The sequence below is a fragment of the Strix uralensis genome, chromosome 7 (assembly GCF_047716275.1).
Source record: "Strix uralensis isolate ZFMK-TIS-50842 chromosome 7, bStrUra1, whole genome shotgun sequence".
Taxonomy (NCBI): Eukaryota; Metazoa; Chordata; class Aves; order Strigiformes; family Strigidae; genus Strix; species Strix uralensis.
The window spans coordinates 22,364,036-22,386,262 of NC_133978.1; the positions used below are offsets into that span (position 1 = coordinate 22,364,036).

Consider the following 22,227-nt stretch of genomic DNA (forward strand, 5'->3'; position numbering starts at 1 on the left):
AAAAGTAATGCTACCTGATTCTTGGAGGCCAGTGGGTGTGCTAGTATTAGTCTACTGTAATATTATTTATTGCTTTAGAAATTTTTTTTTCCTAAAGTCAAGGCTAAGAGACATTTGAGATTGGATCTGTTTGTCAGACTCAGAAAAGGGAACCATCAAGTCTTGCTGTTGTTCTTCCTGTCAGTTTTGCATTGAATTTCTTGTCCATTCTTGAACAAGTAATTTATAAACTTATTTGTAAATTGTTTATGAATTTGTCTATAAATTTGTTTTCCTTGGCTAGCTATGCGTTTAGGACTATAGCTTCTTATTTAAGGGTGCTTATTATAGCATAGGAAATGTTTAGAAATCCTGATCTGGTAAACCTTTACTGTCATCATCTCAGCATTTTAGAAGTGCATCTTTTCCTATATTATCACTGATCTGTACTCATGATGTAAGCTGTCTTGTAATGTTGCATATTCCTAGCCAGGCAGAGTTGTCACTCCAGGCCTGGCAGCCTACATCTTAACCTCATAGGCAGATGGGTTAGGCAACTCATATTGCTGCAAAATCATATCCAGTGCCTTTTGGGCTAGAATAATGCTGTTTTTTCAGCTTCTTTCCCCATGTTTTCTTTTATTTCCTTAGTTTGCAACAAAGATTATTTCTGTCCAGCAAGAAATGCTGATTTTATGAGCCTTACTTTCATCCCAAAATAGAGTAGAATTGACAGGCAGAAACTTTATGAATGTATTAAAACAAAACCAAAAATAACCCCCCCACAACCCTAAACCAAAAGAACCCCCAAACCCAAAGGATTTTGCTTGTTTGTTCATTCTGTGATTTTTATAAATTTATTGACTTGAAAGAAATAGTTCAGTTTCAGGTGAATGTTGGCCAGTATACTGCTACCTGGGAGCAGTAGTACTGTATTACCATGGTTTATTTTTGACAGATCTGTTGCAAATGCTCCATGAGAGCAGCAGTTCCAATTCCATTTCAGTCTCAGTAGCTACTTCAGTAGCTAAGACTGTTCAATGACTTGCTGAACAGAGAAAATACAATTTTATTTTTAATTTTTATTCAGTTGAAAACTATGACCAACTTTAGTTATGGGGAGACCAGTTTTTGGAGGATATACTTTTACTGAAAAATTCTTGGATAACTAGCTGTAACCTCTTCAGGGTACAGGGTATTTATGTTGTATTTTGAAAAGGAATGGCATGCTTTTTGATACAAATAATTAGTAACACAGGAGCCATGAAAAACATCTATATTATTTTGATTTTATTCAATGTAGAGAATAATGTAAATGCTCACTAGTAGGTGCATTATGTGTTTCAAAAGGTGGTTCCAGCTTGGCTTCTGTATCTGTACTGTCAGGTTCCTGCCTGTCTGGCAAATACTGCTTAATGGACTACACTGGCTGGGGGGAGAATTTTGCAGGGGAATGTTAGCTTTATGTTTGTTTATTTATATTTATTAGTACTTCTCAATCTACCAAAGACATGCTGTATCAGAAAGACTTAACAGTTACACTTGGATTTCAGGCTTGGGAACAGTCTGCTGGAATAATTGTATTCCCCAACATTCAGCTGTTAGCCAGTGAGGTTTCCAAGCTTCTGACAAAAGAAATTAAGAGGAAGATCAATGGCAAACCTGCAGGTAATGACCCCATACCATATCCACTGGATCCACTTATTCTGGGAGTGTGCTGTTGTTCAGCTGTTCTCTGTGCTTACCATGAAGGAAATAAAGGGGAAACAGGAAAATGCCACGTGTATGTAGCAAGCCAGATCTTCTAGTAGGTGTGAGGTAGCACCAGTTTTGGATGATTGCACTGAAGATCTAGCTTTGCATGCTGTGCTGGCCTTGGTTTTGGAACTTTTGTAGCTGGAAATGTATAATACAGCAGCTGTGCAGTAAAAGTGTAAGCTACACACTATTGAGGAGCTTTCTTAAATGAGAAGATTACTGCTAGCCACACATGGCTTTCCTGGTGGCTGTTGTACATTCAAGTCAGCTGGTAGACTTAATGAACTGAGTTGGTATTCCTCATGAAGCTTGTCAGTTTGAAACATATGGTTTACATGAACTGACCTGAGTCTGATGCTGGATCAAAATCCATTTTTTGTTCTTCTGTTCACTTCTGTGGACTCCTGCTACTGTAATTTTGTTAAATTTGTCAGATTTGTTAAGAAAGGATCAATGAAGCATTTTCATCTTTCATTAAGGAATTAAAGTTTAATGTTTTTGTGGTAACAGAGGAAGCTCGTCTGGCTTTGGAGCAATTGCTACAACAGAAAGGGGAAGCAGAAGATGGCCGTTTGCTCCTGAAATCAGTGTATCTGCTCTCACAGACTGACTTGGTAAGAGAAATGACAACAAACGGTTTTTTGGTTTATTTTGTCTTGCTGAGTTTTTTTCCTTTTATTTCGGAGAAGCTGTGTAGCCACCCCAACAGTGGAACACCTAAGTCTCATAATGTTTGTGTTACCCCCAATGCTTTGTGCTTCTGCATGCCCAGGCTATACAGTCAGATAGAGGACACACCAGTAGGTTTCACAGAATCATCTAGGTTGGAAAGGACCTTCAAGATCATCTAGTCCAGGTTTTTCTAAAAGAGGGAAGTGCTCTGTGCTTTCAGATACCCTTTTTGTTTTGATCATCAGACAGCTCTTTTTTCTGGTGTTTCTCTGATTTATCTTTTTGGTTTTTTTCCATTGTGTATCACTGCTCTTCAACCTTTCTTTGTCACTCCAGCTTACATATCAAAAAGATGACCAGTAAGGATCTGTCTGTCTGGTAATGCAGTGAGTGGTTGGATCATCTATCCTGATAGTCTCTCACTTTGAAGCATTTCAAAGCATTTCACAAGCTCTACTGTACAGCCCTCCTGAATGCAGATTGGCATCAGCAGTACAGCCTGCTGATGGGGATCAGGGTTGCATTTATCTCTGACATTGAGCTAGGCAATTTGTCTCATTTTATTCAGATACATGAAAATAAAATCTTACTATCAGCTTCTAGTGGACATGTTCTGTGTCATAAGGATCTCTATATAATCATATATAGTCAGTCACAGCATTAAGCTCCTGATAAGATTTGTGTTTTTCACAAATTTAAGACATTGCTATTTTTTGTAGCATACACACAAAACTTACGGTTGTACACAGATGTAACAAAGATGGGAAGAAACTAAGTGTTGAGAAACATTGTGGAGAAAGTGTCTCTTGCATTTATAAAAGCTATAATTAGAAGTGTGTGTGCAGTTATTCAATATGTTGCAAAAACAAAGGTGTTATAGCTAAATTGCTGCTATGCTGTGTCAAGGAGGGAATGGAGAAGTCATGCTTTTAACATGCCACATCTCTATAGCTGCAGGGTGTCATGTGAACTAATGATAAAGGAGGCACTGTCTGCCCCTGGACTTACTGCTATTTTAGCTGTTAGTTTGCAGGTTGTGTGCTTTATTGACTGTAGGTCTCCTTCTGCAGGACACAGTAAGTATCTCTGTCAAAGCTGTAGTTCAGCTAGTGTGGGAAGTCCTGAATACAGCTATGGCAACACACAGTCAGCATGTTTACTTCTGCCAAGTGGATTTGTACAGCCATGCTATATGATTGCCACGCTTGTGTGCTCTAGAGCACTTGTAAGGATAAAATGCTCAAGTAGCTCTTTCATCTACCGTGACTACATTCAGTGTGTGGAAACACAGGGAAACGGTGGTCAGCTTCTGGAGGGGCTGATTTTTATTTTCCGTACTTAGAGAACTGTGTGGAACATCATTGGATCTGGCCTTCCAGCTGCTCTGATGCAGTGCCTGTACCTTTTTTTTACTTCTCCTCTGACGAAAACCAGTGATGATGGAGAGACAAATGAGGACGACACCCAAACTCAGGAAATGCTTGTTAAGGTGAGATATGCCTCTGCGACGTCATTTGTTCCAAGTACTCACATGTTCACTTAGGCTTTTAACTGGTGATTGATTCCAACTGCCAAAAAAAGGGGTAAATTTGGACTGAAAACCATTGAACAAACATCAGGAGCAGTATAAACCAATCTGAGAAGATGTCACTATATCTCTTATTTTTTTGTTAAACAAAACAACATATCTTTATGTGGGAAAAAATCCATTGAGAATATCCTAGTGGTAGTTTTATTTGTTCATTTCACCACATCCTTTCTCCTGGCATTAGTATCAAACTATAATTCCCCCCATGCCCATGAATTTTTCTTCATCTCCCAGATATTTGTAGAGGTGTTTATTGTAGCTGATGTTTGTTTGCTTTTCAGATAATGCTTAACATGTACAGAGAGGAACAAGGTGTAGAGGAACTTCTGGCAGCTGATAAACTTCAATCATTAATTATAGCAACTGCTTCCCTGTGGGACCAGTGTAGCCACTCGTGGAAAGTACCTACGGGCCGTGTGCTGAGAGCAATTTCAAAGGCTCAGACCAAAACCAGCATTGTGTACCTACAAGGTTTGGTTTAGTAATTCAACTTCTTTCCTCATAGCTCCACTGAGAATGAATTCTCAAGAAGGGTTTACCTGGGATGGATTTTTATCTCTATGTCATCTGGTAGTCAGTTAACTGCAAAGCATGTGTTCTTGGCTTTCTAGACAGGAGCTTTATCAAGTACTGATAGCCATCTGGAAACTGAAGTTTTTTCTACATAAAAAATAAAATTACAGGCAACCAATCCCACCTGATCACACTAATATAGGCAAGGACGAGATGTATTATATTTTTTTGAAGTTGTGTGGCTCAATGTGTGAGCCTAAGGCTTATGCACAGTCTGAATATAAGGTTGAGGGCACTGCCAGAGGAACTGTATCTTTTGGGACAAATCATGATTGGTTGAGTTACATCCTCATTTCTTCCTTGGCTTTGTCAGAGTAGGGTTTTTGTTTTTTTTTTTTTTTTTATTAAGAAGTGCAAAGGCCATGGGTCTGAATTTCTTAGAAGAAAAAAAAAGTTTTATAATCCAAACCTTACTGTCAGTGTTCCTTGTCATGGAGTAACTGCATATAGGTATTTTTATTTTTTAAAATAAAAATTTGGCTTCCTGGATGAGATTGAAAGACTGAGGAATAATAGTTCTAATAGTATGGGATGGTTTAGATATTTTGAAGCTGTCCTGGAAGGACTGGCCATCAGATTAGACAAGAAAACTAGGCTTCACTGCTCAGAACAAGATGTGTATGCCCCATTACAAAGCAAAGAATTAATCTGTGAACTCTGCACAGAATGTGTGATTGACTTAGTACAAGGCAACTAAATACGGTCAGCCTCCACTTACCTTGTACTCAGACAGCTGGATTCACTGTATATGAATTTTGGTGAGTGGGTGGGCTGGAAGTTTATACTCCTGAGACTGAATCAACTTCTAGGGGTTAAGCAAAGAAATGCATCCACACTTTAGAACCAGAAATGTTCTTCATTCAGCCTCTGAAATGAATGTAATGTTCATATATCCTCTTGTCTTTTCTTTCTAGAAAAAGTGTTATCTGACTCCTATTTTACTGGGAAATAATTTTTCAAACTTGTTCTGTTTTCTTAGTAACTTTGAACTTCTTTGACTGTCAGTTCTTAAATACCTGCTTTTTTTTTTCTTCCCCCACAGCTGTGGACTGCATTAAAATAGCTATTCAGAATCTCTTTAAACTGTCTGATACCCTACCTGCTTGTGATGTGTGTGAAGCTGCTAGTATTGTCTTGTGCTTTGTGAAAGATTCCTATCCCATATCATCAGCTTTATTAACAGAGTTTGAAAATAATGATGGCTACCAACTCCTGCTAAAAATTTTACTCAGGTAAGTAGAGAGCTTTTTAGTGGGCTTCTAGAGGATGGTAAAACTTCATTTTCAGAACGCATGGTGGTCTGTTTTAAAATATGAATCACGTAGGTAATCCTGTGTGGATGCAAAGACACTAACAAAGACCCTGATATTGGGTCTTTCATTGGTATTTTAGGAAGGGAAGCAGTATGTAACTACTTCTACTGAAACCATAAGGGAAATTAATGGTAGAAGTTAGTCTACAGGTGGGATAGGGACTTCCTCAACACAAGACAAAGGTTCTCCATCAATTAGTATTAGAGGGGATGTAGGTCAGAGACATTTGTCTCAGCTAAGGTGAACTCTTGATCCAGGAATTCAGTCAGCTAGGGAGGGAAACCTGATCTCCTTGCTGTGCAGAAAACAAACAAACCAACCCATCCAAACTTATATCTGAAATGTTTACATTCTTCAGAACTGAGATGAATACGAGCATGTCAGGACAAATCCCCACTAGTTATCCTAAGCAAAAGTACAAAGTAGAATCTTTCACTCTCCTTGTCTCCTTGCGTTGTCTAACCAGGCTCTGAGTTTGCTGTGTCAAAACAGTACATTATATCACTTCCCCAGAAGCATTTAAGAGCCTTGCTCTGGTTTCCTTTAATATAGTATGAAGAGAGCATTTTCAGGTCTTCTCAATCTGTTGTTGTTTCCATTCTGGCTTTGCCTTTTCTTTTACTTCTCCAACACGTGCAAGAATTTTGGTCACTGAACAGTACATTAGACTGAGGGGGGATATTTTGTAGTTTGGATCTAGAGGATTGTAATTTGAATCATGAATCCAAATATATCCATAGGGAGTATGATTTCTGATGATTTTTGGAAGGCACAAAATTATTAACTTAAAATGGGAAAAAGTTTTGTCTTTTTCTAGCAGTGTTTTCATTGGTTACCATAGATTGTCTAGCTTTCCCCAATAAGCTGTGCTGAGATGTATATTTCTGATGAGATTCTACCCATGTAAGGGCAGAAACACCTGATCTTTATCAGTAAGGGCTGTGACTGCCCCCATCCATTTTTAACTGATATAACTAGGCTGGAGAGACAGAAATAACATACAGGTGCTCAGGGCTTCAGATTAGTCTCCCTTCCCTGCATATACTCGCAGAAAGGGATAGACAGATAGACAGAGAGCTTCTTTCCTGAACATTTTGTGTGACCAGGTTTCGCCTCTGATGTTTGGAATTTCTTTTTCACGTAAAAAAATTTTTCTGATTGCATTCTTTCTCACCAAAACAGATACTAGCATTTACCCTGACCTTTTTTATTATTATTGTTTAGATTAAAACAGAACATATTTGTTTTGTTTTCTTCTAAGATTTTCCTAACTTCCAGTATGAGTCTATTGCTTTGCTGCTAACCCGTGCCCAGATGCTGCAGTTTTCCTTAAGAACTGACACCTCTAAGCAGTACAGAATAGAACAATGTGATAAGCAGCTCTGTGCCGTTTGACAGACTCTCACTTCAGTCTAAACGATGACAAATCTGGGGTTACAGTTCAAATTATTTCCTTATGTAGGAGAGACATGCCATCTTCATGTCTGATTCACAAAGCTCAGGCAATATAATATTCTTCCCTTCTTAAGGGCTGAGATTTTCATTATTTACCTCCGTCAGCAAGTCCCTTACCTTACCAACCATATGCTTACCTTTTAATGTAAAGTGTCTGTTTTACTTTTTTGATATCTCACAGAATTTAAATTTTTACTCCCCAAAACAGGCATTCTTTTGGAGATAATTACTTTTTTTTTAAAAAAATACATGTAGCTGGACTAAATTCCAACATTTCTATTCCTCTTCTTCAGAAGACTCTTACAGTGTCACTTCAATCTTCTTCAGTTTGTAAGCTTTGTTCTGATTCAGAATGTGCCACCATGGTGTGAAGTTACTGTTTGTAAGATGGTTAAACAAGTCCCAGAAATAAGACAAAAAGACAGTAAAACAGACTGGGGAGGAGTGCTGAGTGAAATGCTCTTGTGAAGTGTTCAGTACCTGGTAATATATCCAAAATGTTTGTATTACTAAGGCACGAACATATGACCATCTCAAGTTTTGTTCCTAGATGTGAGGGGTTGCAGCAAAATGAAGGAGACCCCTATCTGGATGAGATCTTGGACATGCTGACATGCCTTACAATCTGTGGAAAAACGGAACTAAAAGTTTCTGGCAATATTGTACACCCTCAATTACCTCACTTTGATTTTGAACGGGCACGATCTTCTGGTACAGTGTATATATATATATATATCTATCTATGTGTGGCTATGTAGGTGGATCATAGACAAATTAAGCTCTATTCATTACATGTCTTAAAATAGAGGAAGGAGTATGAGATGGCATCTTCTAATCTATGTGCTTAACACTGCAGGAGCCTGAATGCTACCTACATCAAACTGAACTGACCGTGTCAGCTGTAGGGTCTGATTCAAGGTTGAGAACATGCCTCCCAATTACACCACTTGTGTCTGTGACTCTATTTCCACTCTCAGACACAATTTAACATTATAGTCACGGTGCTTGCAGTCTTAAATAACATTGATGTAAAAATTATCTCACTTGGCTTTATCCCACAGGAATGACAGTGAAAAACCTCCAGGCTTTTCAGGTATTGCAGTCCATTTTCCAGAAAAGTAATGATCAGTACCTATGCGGAAGAATCTTGGCAGCAATTGGTACCATATGGGCCTGGGACACGGTGAACTTCTTTCTTCTGGAATGGACACTACAACCTATCAACCAGTTTACTGACATAATCCATTTCAAACCTCACCCAGTCCAAGTCCAGTTCTTCAGACTGGTGGAGTCCATAGTGCTAGACCTGTCCTATGTCCCCCATGAAATTTTGAAGAAAGTTCAGTATTTGATAAAGGAAAACATAGTGCCATTCTGCACCTTAACAGCTCTCCGGTGCCTTCTCAGCATGACCAAGAAGGACCTGTTATTCAGTGACATATTTCGTGACTCTGGGCTCTTAGGCCTACTGCTGGCACTTTTGAGGAAGCAAGCCAAGATCCTGAGGAAGTCAGGTACAACTTAATGTCATTCACAATGACTGTTGAAGTAGGCAGATCAGTGAATGAAGGAATGAATTAATCTCTTCCTACAGTCAATCTGTACATTTTATGTACTGAGTAGCTATATTTTGTCCACAAGACAACTGGCCTAAGTTTATGACATAGTAAGCTGGGTCCTCTCTGAAATCTTAGCTGTTCATCATTCTATTCACTAGCTTAAACAATTCTGGGCTATTCTTCAGCAGTGTATGATGAAATATTCTGGAAGGTACCATTCAGCCCACACTTTTAAACCGGTCTCAATTTGGGGTTCTCTAGCATAGCTTGAAAGTAGAGGAAGAAAGAGCTTTCCTCTGAAAAAAACACTTAATCCTGAGGACTGATGATGGAAAGCAGTTTCTTGACTTTTGGCCATATATTACCCACAGTAACTATCATGCATTGTCATCTGATATAATTATCTCCTATTATGAAAACAGGAAGGTAATAGTCCTGGTGTGGTAGCTGTGGGGTACAGCTGACTTGGGGACAGACTCACCTATTTAAAAGTTTATAACTGCTATTTTAAAGAAAGAAAAATGCATGATAACATTTTCGGTGCTGTATGAATTGGGAAATGTCTTTAAATTTCAGTGCAATAGTTGTTTAGTAAAGGGGGAGGGACCCAAAGTACTAGGTATAACTTCTGGTGCAGTAAGCACAGTTGAATTATTTATACATATTTATTCCAAGCAACAGAAGGAACATGAATTGCAACAGAAGTTCCAGAGTGCAGACATCCATTACCTGAAAGGACACTTAGATTTGCATTCTTGATATCAGAGAACTAGTTTTGTACAAGAGTTCTTAGATAAGGATTGTCAAGATAAGTACTGAAGTTCTTGAAATCTTACCTTCTGATTATGGCCTGGTGCATAGGGGCTTTCTTCTGTCACTTGGTGATCTAAATTTTATAAAACGAGTGATTGAACAGCTATGTAATTTGTAAATTCAGACAGACAGATGAAGAGGGACAGGTGGGAAGACACTGTGTGAAGTGATCACTCCTTCCCTCTTTTAGTTTCCAGAAATTTAACCTGCAAACTTCAAGAGTTTTAGATCTAAAAATAACCTACATTACACTGTCTGATCCCAGAAATATTTGCCTTTCAACATCCAGAGAATTTCTGCTTTTCACTTCTATTTTAGGTATTTAAGTATTCCCTGTTGCTATAATACCACTTCACAGCTCATAATCTGCAATGTTCTTTTATTTCTGTGTGTTCCTACAAGGTATCACTAAACAGGTAACTCTACATTATTTGGGAAGTGGAAACACCACTATTACCAGTATTGCCCATAGATATGCAGGAGATCTGGGCTGCAGAGCATAGAATTAGACCTGTGTTTCCCAATCCCAGACTAGACCCTGATGACTAGACAATGCCCTGTCTGTATTTTGTTGCTCATTTTAGGGTTCAAGTAGCCTGTAAGTAATATTTAAGAGAAAACTAGAATTTCCTGGAGAATTGGTTTTCCTTTTTGGTTTAATATATTTTAGCTACAGTTAAACATGTCCTGTATAAATTGTATTACAACTTTTAATATACTGACAGCTGGAACCCATCTGGTTGGTCTTGAAGAAGGCACTGAGAAGGAATTAAATGCTGTGATGCTGAAGATGGTGGCTGCCCTTACAGTGAGGTCTGTGAGGAACACTGGTAAGAAATGACATATGACTGCATTACCTTTGTGATATTTAGTAGGAAGTGGCCACAATGCCTCTTAAGGAGCACCAACAGATTTTATGACTTTTTGCTTCAGTGAGAAGTGGAGGACAAAAGCTAGAAGTGTAGGGATAATAGTGTTACACCAGGAAGAAACGTGGCAGATTGCCATAGTTTGAGCTCAGAGGGCTACTGAGCACCAGGCAGCCACTCACTCCCCCCTTCTCCCTCAGGACTGGGAAGGAGAAAATAAACCAAAAGGCTTGGAAATCGAGATAAGAACAGGTAGGGATGACTTATGCATTATGGTCACAGGCAAAAGACAGACTCGTTAGGGGAAGAAAAAGAACATAAATTTAATTCAGACACTAAAACCAACAACAACATTTAACAGACAGAGTAGGACAGTGAGAAGCATTACCACATCTTAAAAACGCCTTCCCCCCACCTCTCCCTTCTTCCTGGGCTCAGCTTTGTTCCTGATTTCTCTATCTCCTCCCCTTCAGCAGCGCATGGGGACAGGGAATGGGGCGGGGGTGCAGCCAGTCCCACTGCTTCTTCCTCCTCAGTGTGTGTGTGTGGGACTCCTTGCATTCTTCTCCTGCTCCAGCGTGATTCCCCTCACAGGAGACAGTCCTCCATGAACTTTCTCTGACATGAATCCTTCCCATGAGCCGCAGCCATTCCTGAGCAGCCCTGGTGTGGTCCCCCTGGAGTGTAGCAATCCTCCCAGTGCCTACCTATAACAGTGGGTGCTCCCAACCTTCTTTAGGTGTAGTCACCTGCTCCGGCCTGGGGTCCTCCACAGGCTGCAGGTGGGTCTCTGCTCCACCATAGACCTCCATGGGTGGCAGGGGGGTGGCCCTGCCATCTCACCTCGGGCTGCAGGGGAGCTCTGTACCTGCACACCTCCCCCCCGTTCTGCTCCTTTCTTCCACTGACCTCGGTGTTTGCACAGATGTCCTCCTCGCAACTCCTCCACACAACTCCACATTGCTCTTCCCAGGTTCCCCTTCTTAAATACATTATCGCCAGGCGCAGCCACTGTTGCTAATTGGCTCGGCCTTGGTGCAGGGGTGGGTCTGACTTGGAGCCAGGGGAGCTTCAAGAAGCTTCTCACAGGGGGCCACCACTGTAGCCCTCCCCTGCTACCAACCCCCACCCCCGTCAAATCCAGCACACAGATATTCTCATCCTGCATAATGAGCCTTATCCAAGTAGTCACCCTGCTTCCCTCATCCATGTGGATACTCCTCAAGTGTTTACATAGTAAACACAGAACCACCTTGTAGAAAACAAAGCTGTGTGTGAGAGTTCTGTGTATTGTGTGTTCATCCATTTTTCTTCCATGGTATCTGTTATTTGAAATCTTGATGGTATCAGATGCATGCTGAGAAACACTCATATATTTAGTACTGGCACACCTAAGAGGTGTATGTGTGGGGAATCTTGTGGAACATAGTAATATAGGAATGAACTCTTCTGAATACTGGAATCACTTAATTCACTCTTGAATCCTAGAATCATCACAACTGCAGTATCTTACACGGTTCAAATATATTATCACAAACTATCAAACAGTCCTCTTCATAAACTAGAGAGAGGTTTAAGCTGAAAACTAATAAGGCATCTTTTCCTTTTCATTCATTATTTTATTGGGAAGCTGTCATCTCTATGATTAGAAACCATGGTCATCCAGTCATTTTATGCCTAGTTGTTCTTGTGCTGTTCAGTTTACATCATCTTTAGCATAACCAGCTCTTCTTGTCTCTTCTGCTGTATTTGTAGAAATGTGGCACTTCACACCAACACTGAAAATCTGCCTGTGAAAACTACAAGTAAAGGATAGTATAAGTAACAAATGATACTGTGTTTGTCCCCAGTTGTTCTGAAGGACTATGGAATGGTGCCATATATCAAGATATTTTTGGATGATGAGTGCTACAGGAGTGCTACTCTCAGCATCTTGGAGCAGCTATCAGTCATCAACTATGAAGAATATATGAGCATTATTATTGGGGCTCTCTGTTCTTCTACTCAAGGGGAACTGCAGCTGAAACTAGATCTGCTGAAGGTAATTATTGTGGCTTTCCACTTGGTGTTTTTTTTTCTTGGAAACTGCTTGGCTTGTGGCAAATTGCTCTTAATCTCATGCCTAGCACTGTGTTTTTTCCAGGAAGGTAAGTACAAAAGAAAAAAGAGCCATGGGCCAGTTTTTGATTCTGGTAAATTGCACACTTTGATTTTTAGTGATGTGTGTGTGGTCAACACCTTCACTCAGTATCAGATTGTGAAGTATTTTGGAAACTTAAATAGTAATGCAGGATGGGGAAATGCAAGTGGCAAAGGGCACAGTTGTATGAGCAGTTCTATGTAACTTGACAGAGAAAGGAGAAATAAATGTAAATGAAAGTGGAGGGAGATGTGGAGGGAGGATGTGAGAAGAGCCAAAGGAGTGAGATTGGAAGAAGCAGGGTAGGCATGAGATGATCAGCTTGATTCTGATGAATTTCCAGGGTTGAAACTTTACTGTCCTTAATTTTGTCATCTCTCGCATACACCAGTGTCATGGAAAAAGAGATGTGAGGTGATGGAAAGGAGGAGTCTCACGAATGTTTGGAGGAAGAAATCAGAACTATTCATATCCTCTGTTGTGTTTATAGAGGGTCTGATCCATAAGCAATGAAGCAGGAGAAAGAAAGAGTGTGCTTTATTTTGGTTTAGATCACAGGCATCAAATGGAAAAGCAGCTGTGTTGTAAGCACTGATTTAAAATTTCATTCTACCTTCTCTTCCAAGTGTGAACTGAATTCACCTTTCAGCACAATATAGCAGCTGCTTCTGTGATAAAAGAACCATGTTACTTTAAAAAAACAAAAATATGACAAAGTTTAGTGTTTCAGATCAAAGATATAAACTTTAACAATATTTGTGGAAAAGTTGAGTACGGTGTCCAAACTAATATGAAAATGAATGCGGTTTCAGTGTCTAATTTTGACAAATGATAACTGTATTAAAGCATAATGTAAGCAAATGAATTTATTACCTACATCCATTGGGACTGTGATTGTGTTACACACAAATTCAGATTGATTTGCTAATATATATTTAGCTGTTAAAGCCTGAGCCCAAATGCAATTAGCACTGCTGTATTCCAGCATAGCACTTGGACAATTATGAGGAATAACAAATAATGGAATGTGAAATAAATTCTGTTAACGCTAACTGAGTTAGGGGATTTCCAGCAGACATCAGTTTCATAGGTTCAAGACAGAGGAATACTAACTCATAGGCGATTAAATTCTAACTGAGTTAGAGCTGAAGGAAATGTGGTTACTGTTGACCTTCTCTGAAATGTGTTAAAGCCATCCTGATAACTTCAACTCTGAGTTATTAAATTTACTCTCTGTTCAGAAGTCTCTGCCTGGTTTGATACATTATCATGCAAAATTGAATGACAGTAATAGAGTTCTCCCTCGCCCTCCAGTTCTGGTAACTCTTTCTTTACAGTCCTAGATCCTGTTACAGGGAAATATATTTATGTTAGAAACTGTTCCTCTTCAGCAGGTTGTGAAGTGAAGCTCTTTCACTGGATATCTGTTGGGAAAATTTATAGTAAAATTAGCCTTTTCCAATGTGAAAAGATACAGCCTCAAATCTGAAAGGTCCCTGATGCCTATAAGAGCATCATATTTACAAAATGAATTGTGCAACATCCCCAAAACATGGGATGGATTATACAGTAGACTGTTTCCTTGCAAACTCTTTTTCTCAGTAATTTTACTTCTACCACTATAACTCTTAATAACTTTTCTCACATTTGTTTTAAAATGGCAAGCCTATAGCATTCAAAATTTACAGGTAGTGTAGGCTGGTTTTTATGCATGTGTAATATGCACTTATAATCTGCTTTAAGCCCACTGAAGTTAGAGAAAATCTAATGACTTCATTATCTTGAGATCTGACTCTTTATGCCTTTTTTCCTCCAAAGTGTTGTGCAAACTTCAAAAATACCTCTGCTGAGAAAGTGAATTATTATTGTCTTTCTTAATGAGAAGAGCCTGCTGCTTGCAGTATTCTTTGGGCCATCCTGTGTCACTGCTTTTTTGGAAGGGGTCTGTTCAGTCATGTGAGCAAAAGTCTCGTGTGGCTCCTCATGTGTATTCAGGGCTGTAGGAAGACTTGCCTATAGAGAGCTGTGACTTCTTCTCAGTTTCTGTATGAAGTTATTTATACTTTAATCTCTGCTTTCATTTATTTAAGGCAAAGGCAGATTTCTTGAGAGAGTCTGAGAAGACTGATGAAAGAATAGCCAAAGATCTGAAATTACGTCTGGTCAAACTGACTAGGATATGTAATGCAGTCAATGGAGTTAAATCCAGCTGGCATCTGGTCACAAGTGGTGTTCCTCAGGGCTCAGTGTTGGGACCATTTCTGTTCAACATCTTTATTGATGATCTTGATAAGGACATAGAGTGTATCATCAGTAAGTTCGCAGATGACACCAAGTTAAGTGGGAGCGTCAATCTGCATGAAGATAGGGAGGCTCTACAGAGAGACTTGGATAGATTGGATCGGTGGCCAACGTTAACAGGATGAGCTTCAACAAGGCCAAGTGCCAGGTCCTGCACTTGGGCCACAACAACCCCATGCATCGCTACAGGCTTGGAGAGGTGTGGCTGGAGAGCTGTCTGGAAGAAAAGGATCTGGGGGTTCTAATTAACAAGCAGCTGAACATGAGCCAGCAGTGTGCCCAGGTGGCCAAGAAAGCCAACGTCATCCTGGCTTGTATTAGAAATAGTGTGACCAGCAGAAGTAGGGAGGTGATAGTCCCCCTGTGCTCTGCACTGGTGAGGCCACATCTTGAGTATTGTGTCCAGTTTTGGGCACCTCAATACGAGAGAGATATCGAGGTGCTTGAGCGAATGCAGAGGAGGGCAACGAAGCTGGTGAAGGGCCTGGAGAACAAATCCTATGAGGAGTGATTGAAGGAACTGGGACTGTTTAGTTTGAGGAGGAGAAGGCTAACGGGAGATCTCATCACTCTCTACAACTACCTGAAGGGACATTGTAGAGAGGTTGGTGCTGGTCTCTTCTCACAGGTAATTAGCGATAGAACAAGAGGGAATGACTTTAAACTGCAACAGGGGAGGTTTAGACTGGACATCAGGAAAAAATTTTTCACAGAAAGAGTGGTCAGACAGTGGAATAGGCTGCCCAGGGAGGTGGTGGGGTCACCATCCCTGGATGTGTTTAAGCGTCGTTTGGATGAGATGTTGGGGGATATGATGTAAGGGAGAACTTTGTAGAGTAGGGCTGATGATTGGACTCAATGATCCCAAGGGTGTTTTCCAACCAGAATGATTCTGTGATTCTGTGAAATTTGATTTCTTTGCGTATTCCTGTGAGCACTATTCCCTACCGGTCAGGCTGACTCCATGGGTTGCTCCTGGGGGTGCATTCAAATCTTGGTTGTTTGACCCATTGGGTACATGGGGGAAGAGAGGAGGAGAAAAGTTATGCAGTGGTGACCTTTACTTTGACTAGTTTTTTTTTTTTTTCAAAGAGTGAAAATTCAGTGAAATAATTTTGGTACAAACTTGGAATTTTAAAATATTCTAAAGCTTCTTTTTCCCTTGGCTTAAGTGCTTCTTTTGCCTCCTTTCTTCCCAATGTTTGTAGTCACTCGTGAGGGTACTGGAGAGTCCTAAGAGCCATTCAGCTTTCAGAACCTGCAGTGGATTCAATGGACTCCTGTCCCTTCTCTCAGACATGGAAGGTGCACTGCAGGACCCTCCATCTGGGCTGTGGACAGCAGTTGGACAGAATTGCATATTGGAGCTTGTTTTCTACACGCTCCAGGGGATAACAGCAGCCCTGCACCTGGACCCTGTCAACAGCAACTTCTTCCAGAGAAATGGTCTCTTTGAAAAGATGTCAGAAGATCTCGGGTCACTTGGATGCTTCTGGGAACAAGGGGAATGGCAAATCTGCCCGAGTCTTGAGAAGACAAGGACGTTTGCAGAATTCTTGGATGCAGCTTTTTGCTCTTCAGAACCTTTACCAATGTGGCTAAAGAACTGCATATGGATTCTGCATTTTCTTGACCACATGGTCAAAGGAACCATCCATATGGAGAGCTACTTCAAGGAGAGAAAGCCAGAGATGGGAGAGGCATCAAGGGATGACCAGGAGGGATTCCAAGCTCAAGAAGAGCATCCAGTTGCTTTCAAAAGACCAGGCAACAAATTACCTGCCTCTGCCTATAAGCTATGGCAAAACACTGAAGAGAAGTAAGTCTTTATTTACTATAGGAAATACAATACTAAGACTTGTATCTGCGTTTTGTATGATAGTAAACTGAGGTAAGCTGTGACATAACCTGCTTAGAACAATCAAATCAGTGCCGCAGTCCCAAATACCAGGCCTCCAGACAGCAGAAATCACCTCTCTTTGAAAGGTAAATGATGGTTAATATTGGGGCATAAGTGTTCAGTGGAGCAGTGGGACACACAACCCTGACAGTTGCAGAGTTTGTGCTGAAGGTTCTGACACATGCAGTGTGGGAGCAGGAATGGCCTCTAAGGAAAGGGTTGCTGGGACTTGAAGCTTGAGATTAGTCTCTGCTTGAATCTGTCCTGATCAATTTTGACTTTTTCAATTATGTGGAAAGCCGTTTCCAGTCACCTGATACATTAAAAATAAAATCTATTTTAAGTTATTTTAAATGCTCCCCATGCACATGTGTCCAGGCACGCACACTCTCACTCATTTACTCATACAGCTGAAACAGAAAATTGGAAAATAATAGTAATGCTGCCTGCCTCATATAATGAAGGATTATATCAGAACATATATCCTTTGCAAGAAGGAAAGACTATGCCAGAAATCAACATAGCTGTCAGGTATGAATCAATTCTGAATAACTTGCATTTCATAACTTGTGAGATCTTCTGCCCCTTCATGTGTGTGTAGCTTTATCTTGGATCTCTCAGTCCTTTCCTCGAAAATGTTTCTAGTTGGAGTTATGTTTAAAAAGGCTAAGTTTATAACTGAGATTCTTTCAGCCCTTATTGTAGGTTATTCCACAGTCATCTTCCAGGTTTAAAGACCAAGTCATTAGGTCTGCCACTTGTAGCTACCAGTCACTGAAGTTGGCAGAACTTTTGTTCCCTGGGTACTGAGGCAGACTGAGTAAGTATTTCTGGTCATAGTTGTACTTGTTTGAAGCAACTAGAAGAACCTGCAGTAGATTTCTTTGCTCCTTGTACAACTGATTTTAAAATAGTCATGGAGATGTTTGCTCCCTATCACCACTCTTCAAATTACACTGGAAGCTTCTGGTTAGATACTCAGTGCTGGGGAGAGGACTTGGTGGCTCAAGAGGAATGAATACTCTTTTCAAAGTAGATCTTCCTAGCCCCATTTGGGAGAACATGGGTCAATGTGCAAAGAGTGTATGGATGGTGGTGGTTGTGAGAAGTTTTAGAGTAAGTGTGTGTATAAGAGAGGCTCAGGGAAGATAAGGGAGAAAGAGTAGGTCAGTGTTCAGGAGGGTGTGTCTCTGTCTTCTGCTTTCTCAAGCTACTAGATCTGAAACATAAAACAAGTCTTCCTAGGTCCTTGTGTTGTTTTGCCTGCTCAGCTGTGAGACTGTGCAGTAACTGAACGAATACTACTTGTGGAGAAATTAATCATGTAGATTGGGATCCATTAGTTCACAGTGTCTGGTTTGGGACAGTTTGGCTTTGGTTCTGGGATTTGAAGGCATAAAATGAAGCCAGATTAGCTAGAGATGACTGGAGAGTGTCCAGAAGTATATGCAAACACAACAGAGGAACATGTACCAGCAAGCTGTCAATCTTTAGGCCCCACAGCCTGTATCCTTTTCCAGAAGTAAATTTTCTGAAAATAAAAATAAGAAATCACGTTCCCAGAGTTTCTGCAAGCCTGTGGTTCCCCTGATGCAGCTTCCTCTTAGCTGTACTCTGTGCTCACACTTCCTCCTGAAGAAGGCTTCAGCTTGAAAGAGGAACTTGAGAGCAGTCAGTGTGGGTGGTCTGTGATGCCCCATCCTGCAACATGTATTTCATATCCTTGAAGAGGGGGAAAGGAGATGATCTCACGAGAGCCTGTGACTAAGACACAGGAAAATCAGCATTTTAACTGGATAATATTCTAGCCCCTTACACTGTCCCGTGGTCAATGATGCTGTAAGCTGCTGAGCCACAGGGGAATCAACCCTTTCATTCCCAATGAAAAACAGCCCTCTGTGTTCCTGCTCCTGCATTAATGTTTGAAACACCTTCTGTGACAGATGGAGTCTCTGTTTTCCCTTTTGCTCCTGGTGATTAGAGATACCTTGCTGCAAGCTGTGTTGACTGAGGCTGATCTCTCTTTGGGAAAGAAGCCCCTCTTCATGCCCACCCTAGCAGAATGGCTGCTGCAGCTGCTGTTACCACAGACTCACTGCACTAATGGCTCTTCAGGTTCTTTGCAGCATCTCATTTTGTCCCTCTTACTTGTCTTATTTTTAAGTAGTAGCCAGTGCAAAGTGGGTTTGGGATTCACACCATGATATTGATGGGGTATGATAGAGTGGAATCATGGGGCTGGCTGAATAGGTCTGAGCAGAAGTGGGAGAGTTGGGTATTTGCAAGAGTGGGGAGTTGGTACATGAAGACAGCTTTTGTACAAAGACAAGCTAGAAAATGAGGGCCTATTGGAAAACCACAGAGAAGGCTGGAAATAAGGATTATATAATATTCTTAGAGGGGAGCGAGTGTGCAGTGCTGGCAAGGAAGCTGAGGTGTAGTTCAGTGCTGTTCAGGGACTCTGGATTTTCCTTCTTTGTTCTTCCTTCTTAACAGCCCTGGAGAGTGCTAAACATACCAGGCAGTGCTCAAAAATAAAACATCTCATTCTAGTTACGGCAATGTCTTAACCATTTCATGATTTTATTTATTTTTTAAAAGATCACTTTCTATTGCTGTCTTCTGATACTCACATTTTGTTAGCTTACATTTTACCTTTACTACTCATTATATTTCTCTATATGAAGGAAAATTTTGAGGTTCAGAAGAAACCATATTTCTTCAATGCCTAAGTCTTCTGGAAGACTGCTGTGTGCTAGGAGAACTGGACACACTGCCTGGCAATGTATTTTTACAGTGCTAGAGATGGAAGTTTGATTTAAATCGAAAGTTTGGGAAGTCCTTGAATACATCAGCTTAGGCTAAAGATGAACTTGCTCTAGGGAGCACAGCTGCAGCAGGAAAACAGACTGAAATTTCGATTCTATTGATTCTAGTGGGTCTGGATTTTTCTCTTTAAAGGTGGTTAGGTTTTACTGGGGGAGATGGGAGGAGAGCATATTTTCAGTGTGTACTTTTTTCTTGTTTGACATTTTAAAACTCACCCACATTCACGTCAAATACAGGTATATGTGTCCACATTGGAGCCACTGCAGTAAGTATTTATACCAGATCTGATTTTGATTCATTACACAGAAATACTGCAAATTAGCAATTTCTTTGAAAGTATTTCCTGAGGGTGCAGTAAGAATTATTTGTCACTGTGTGGCAGTGTGCTACACATTACTTGCTGCTCTGATATATTAGATGAGCCTTTTTGGAAATGGCTAACGTGTTAATTACAGCCTCTTTACCCTCCTTTAGGTCCCTTGTAAAAGTTTTTTTTTATGCTCACTCTTACTTGTACCCTTTGTTTTATACAGTCCATAAAGCATATTGGTTTATTTTTTTCAGTTAAATTACAGCTGTTAGATGTTACCTTTGCTTTTCTCATGAGATCTATTTGGGACAGTTGTTTCTGACAGTGCACATCACAACTCCAGTTTTGAGGTGCATCCAGAATTGCTAATGATACACTGAACATGAGAAGCCTGCAGTGCCTAAACTTGACTTACTGCTATGCTGTGGCTTCATCTTTGAGATATATCTGACCTCTAGCCTGCATCATGGCATAAGCAGATCTCTGTGGTAACTCGGATGCTTCAGTTCCTTCCTTGTGCCTGAACGTACAAAGGTGATATGTGGCGAAAATGAAAACTGCTGGGGAAGCACATATATTTAACTTTCTTTTATTACTTTAGGCAGATTCTGGTGCTGGAAGGGAAGAGTGGCATACTGATTTCATCAAGGCTCTCTCACCTGTGCTTATTGCTATTATGGTTTGAAAGTATTGAAGTTATTGTCTGACCAAAGTTACAAACTGCTTGAAAATAGAAAATATAACACTAGTTCTGGGCTGATACATCAGGGAGATCCCTCTTGTTGTCTGTTCTCTGTACTGTAAGTGCCTTCAAAGGCAAAGTTTGTTTCAAGAGGCTGCTGCACATCTTTGAATGTGCAGGTGTGAGCTCACGGGCAGGTTATGTCCTGTGTTTGTTACTCTAAGGAGGCTTCCAGCTGTTCCAGGTCATCTGTATTGTTTGCTTAGTCTCAAATGCTGAGCTTGGTTACTGCTAGGAGGATTTAATGCTGTACTCTGCTGGAACGTTGTTGGACCCTCTTTGCTGTTTTTAATGATAATTATGATAAGTCTTATGTATCTTTTTCCTGCAGGGGGGAAATGGGAGACTGTGCCATTGTACATCCAGGTGCTGTCTGTGTTATGGTGAGGTTGCTGCCGAAGCTGTACAAAGAGGGACATTCTCAGGTGAGGCTGAACTTATCAAAGTGTCATCTAAACAGCGTCTGCTACTTTTCTGTAGCTTCATTTCCAAGAATTACTTTGCAGGTGTGGAAGTACTAAAATTTACCTAGAACACTGGCAGGAGGAACAGCACAAATTTCACTGAGTCAACAGATACAAGAACAACAAAGGCTCTTGGCTATCAGTTTGACTAAGTGTTTCTATACCTGTTTTATACAGTGCATGGTCTTGGTCCCATAATACTTACTTCAAATGCACGAGTGTAGAATTCCCTTGAAAATTGTTTAAAATATTGCTAATAGACCTAGCTAGCAGAAAAGTCTGGCTCTTTAGGCCTAATGGTCCATAAACTTTCAATGGAGCTTAGAATCTGCTTTGCTTTGTCAAACCTTCCATACACACAGCCACTCTGAGCAAGCATATTGCCTATATTGTATCTGCTATCTGGTCTAAAATACTTGAATACAGCTAAAGTACATATGGAGGGAGTGAAATAAAACCAGATTGTTCATCCAGAGTTATGGAAGGTGGGAATGCAACTAACTGCTGGCACATCCCAACTCTGTGTAGCAGAACTAAGCCATCAGATAGTGAGATTTTGTTAATTACAGTAATTAATTTCTGAAAAACAAGTAGAATGATTAATTGGATGAGAGAGTGTCATCAAGAAACTATCGGAGTTGGCTCTAGGGCTGAGCTCTATGAGAGAGAAAGCCTCTCAGTCCCTCAGTAGATGGCAGTATTCTTAAAAATATGAAGGACTAGAGCACAAATCCCTGCAATTTCAGTTATATATTTAAGTGCGTTGATCTTTTCTTCCTTTCTTACTCCTCTTTTCTTAGTCAACAAGAAATTATTACTGATAGTGTTTGTTTAGTATTGCTGTTGTGAATAGGATTGCCTTAGGTAAAATGGGACCACTGTTATGCGGGGTCTTGAATCAGACTTTGGCTAGGAGTTAACACATGTCCTGAAGAGTTCTTCATCAAATGACCCACAAAAAG

The 22,227-nt window shown here is 40.4% G+C and overlaps 1 protein-coding gene across 3 annotated transcripts in view; it reads left to right on the top strand.

The window, feature by feature from the left end:
- Window positions 1-22,227, top strand: part of WDFY4 (WDFY family member 4) — a 148,592-nt gene that overhangs the window by 10,392 nt on the left and 115,973 nt on the right. For all 3 annotated transcript variants that reach the window (XM_074874849.1, XM_074874850.1, XM_074874851.1), the window contains exons 3-13: window positions 1,533-1,647; window positions 2,248-2,351; window positions 3,752-3,898; window positions 4,279-4,468; window positions 5,613-5,802; window positions 7,889-8,049; window positions 8,400-8,852; window positions 10,436-10,540; window positions 12,430-12,620; window positions 16,229-16,839; window positions 21,133-21,226. In XM_074874849.1, the coding sequence (XP_074730950.1) occupies window positions 1,533-1,647; window positions 2,248-2,351; window positions 3,752-3,898; window positions 4,279-4,468; window positions 5,613-5,802; window positions 7,889-8,049; window positions 8,400-8,852; window positions 10,436-10,540; window positions 12,430-12,620; window positions 16,229-16,839; window positions 21,133-21,226 (2,361 nt within the window). The remainder of the gene's footprint in view (window positions 1-1,532; window positions 1,648-2,247; window positions 2,352-3,751; window positions 3,899-4,278; window positions 4,469-5,612; window positions 5,803-7,888; window positions 8,050-8,399; window positions 8,853-10,435; window positions 10,541-12,429; window positions 12,621-16,228; window positions 16,840-21,132; window positions 21,227-22,227) is intronic.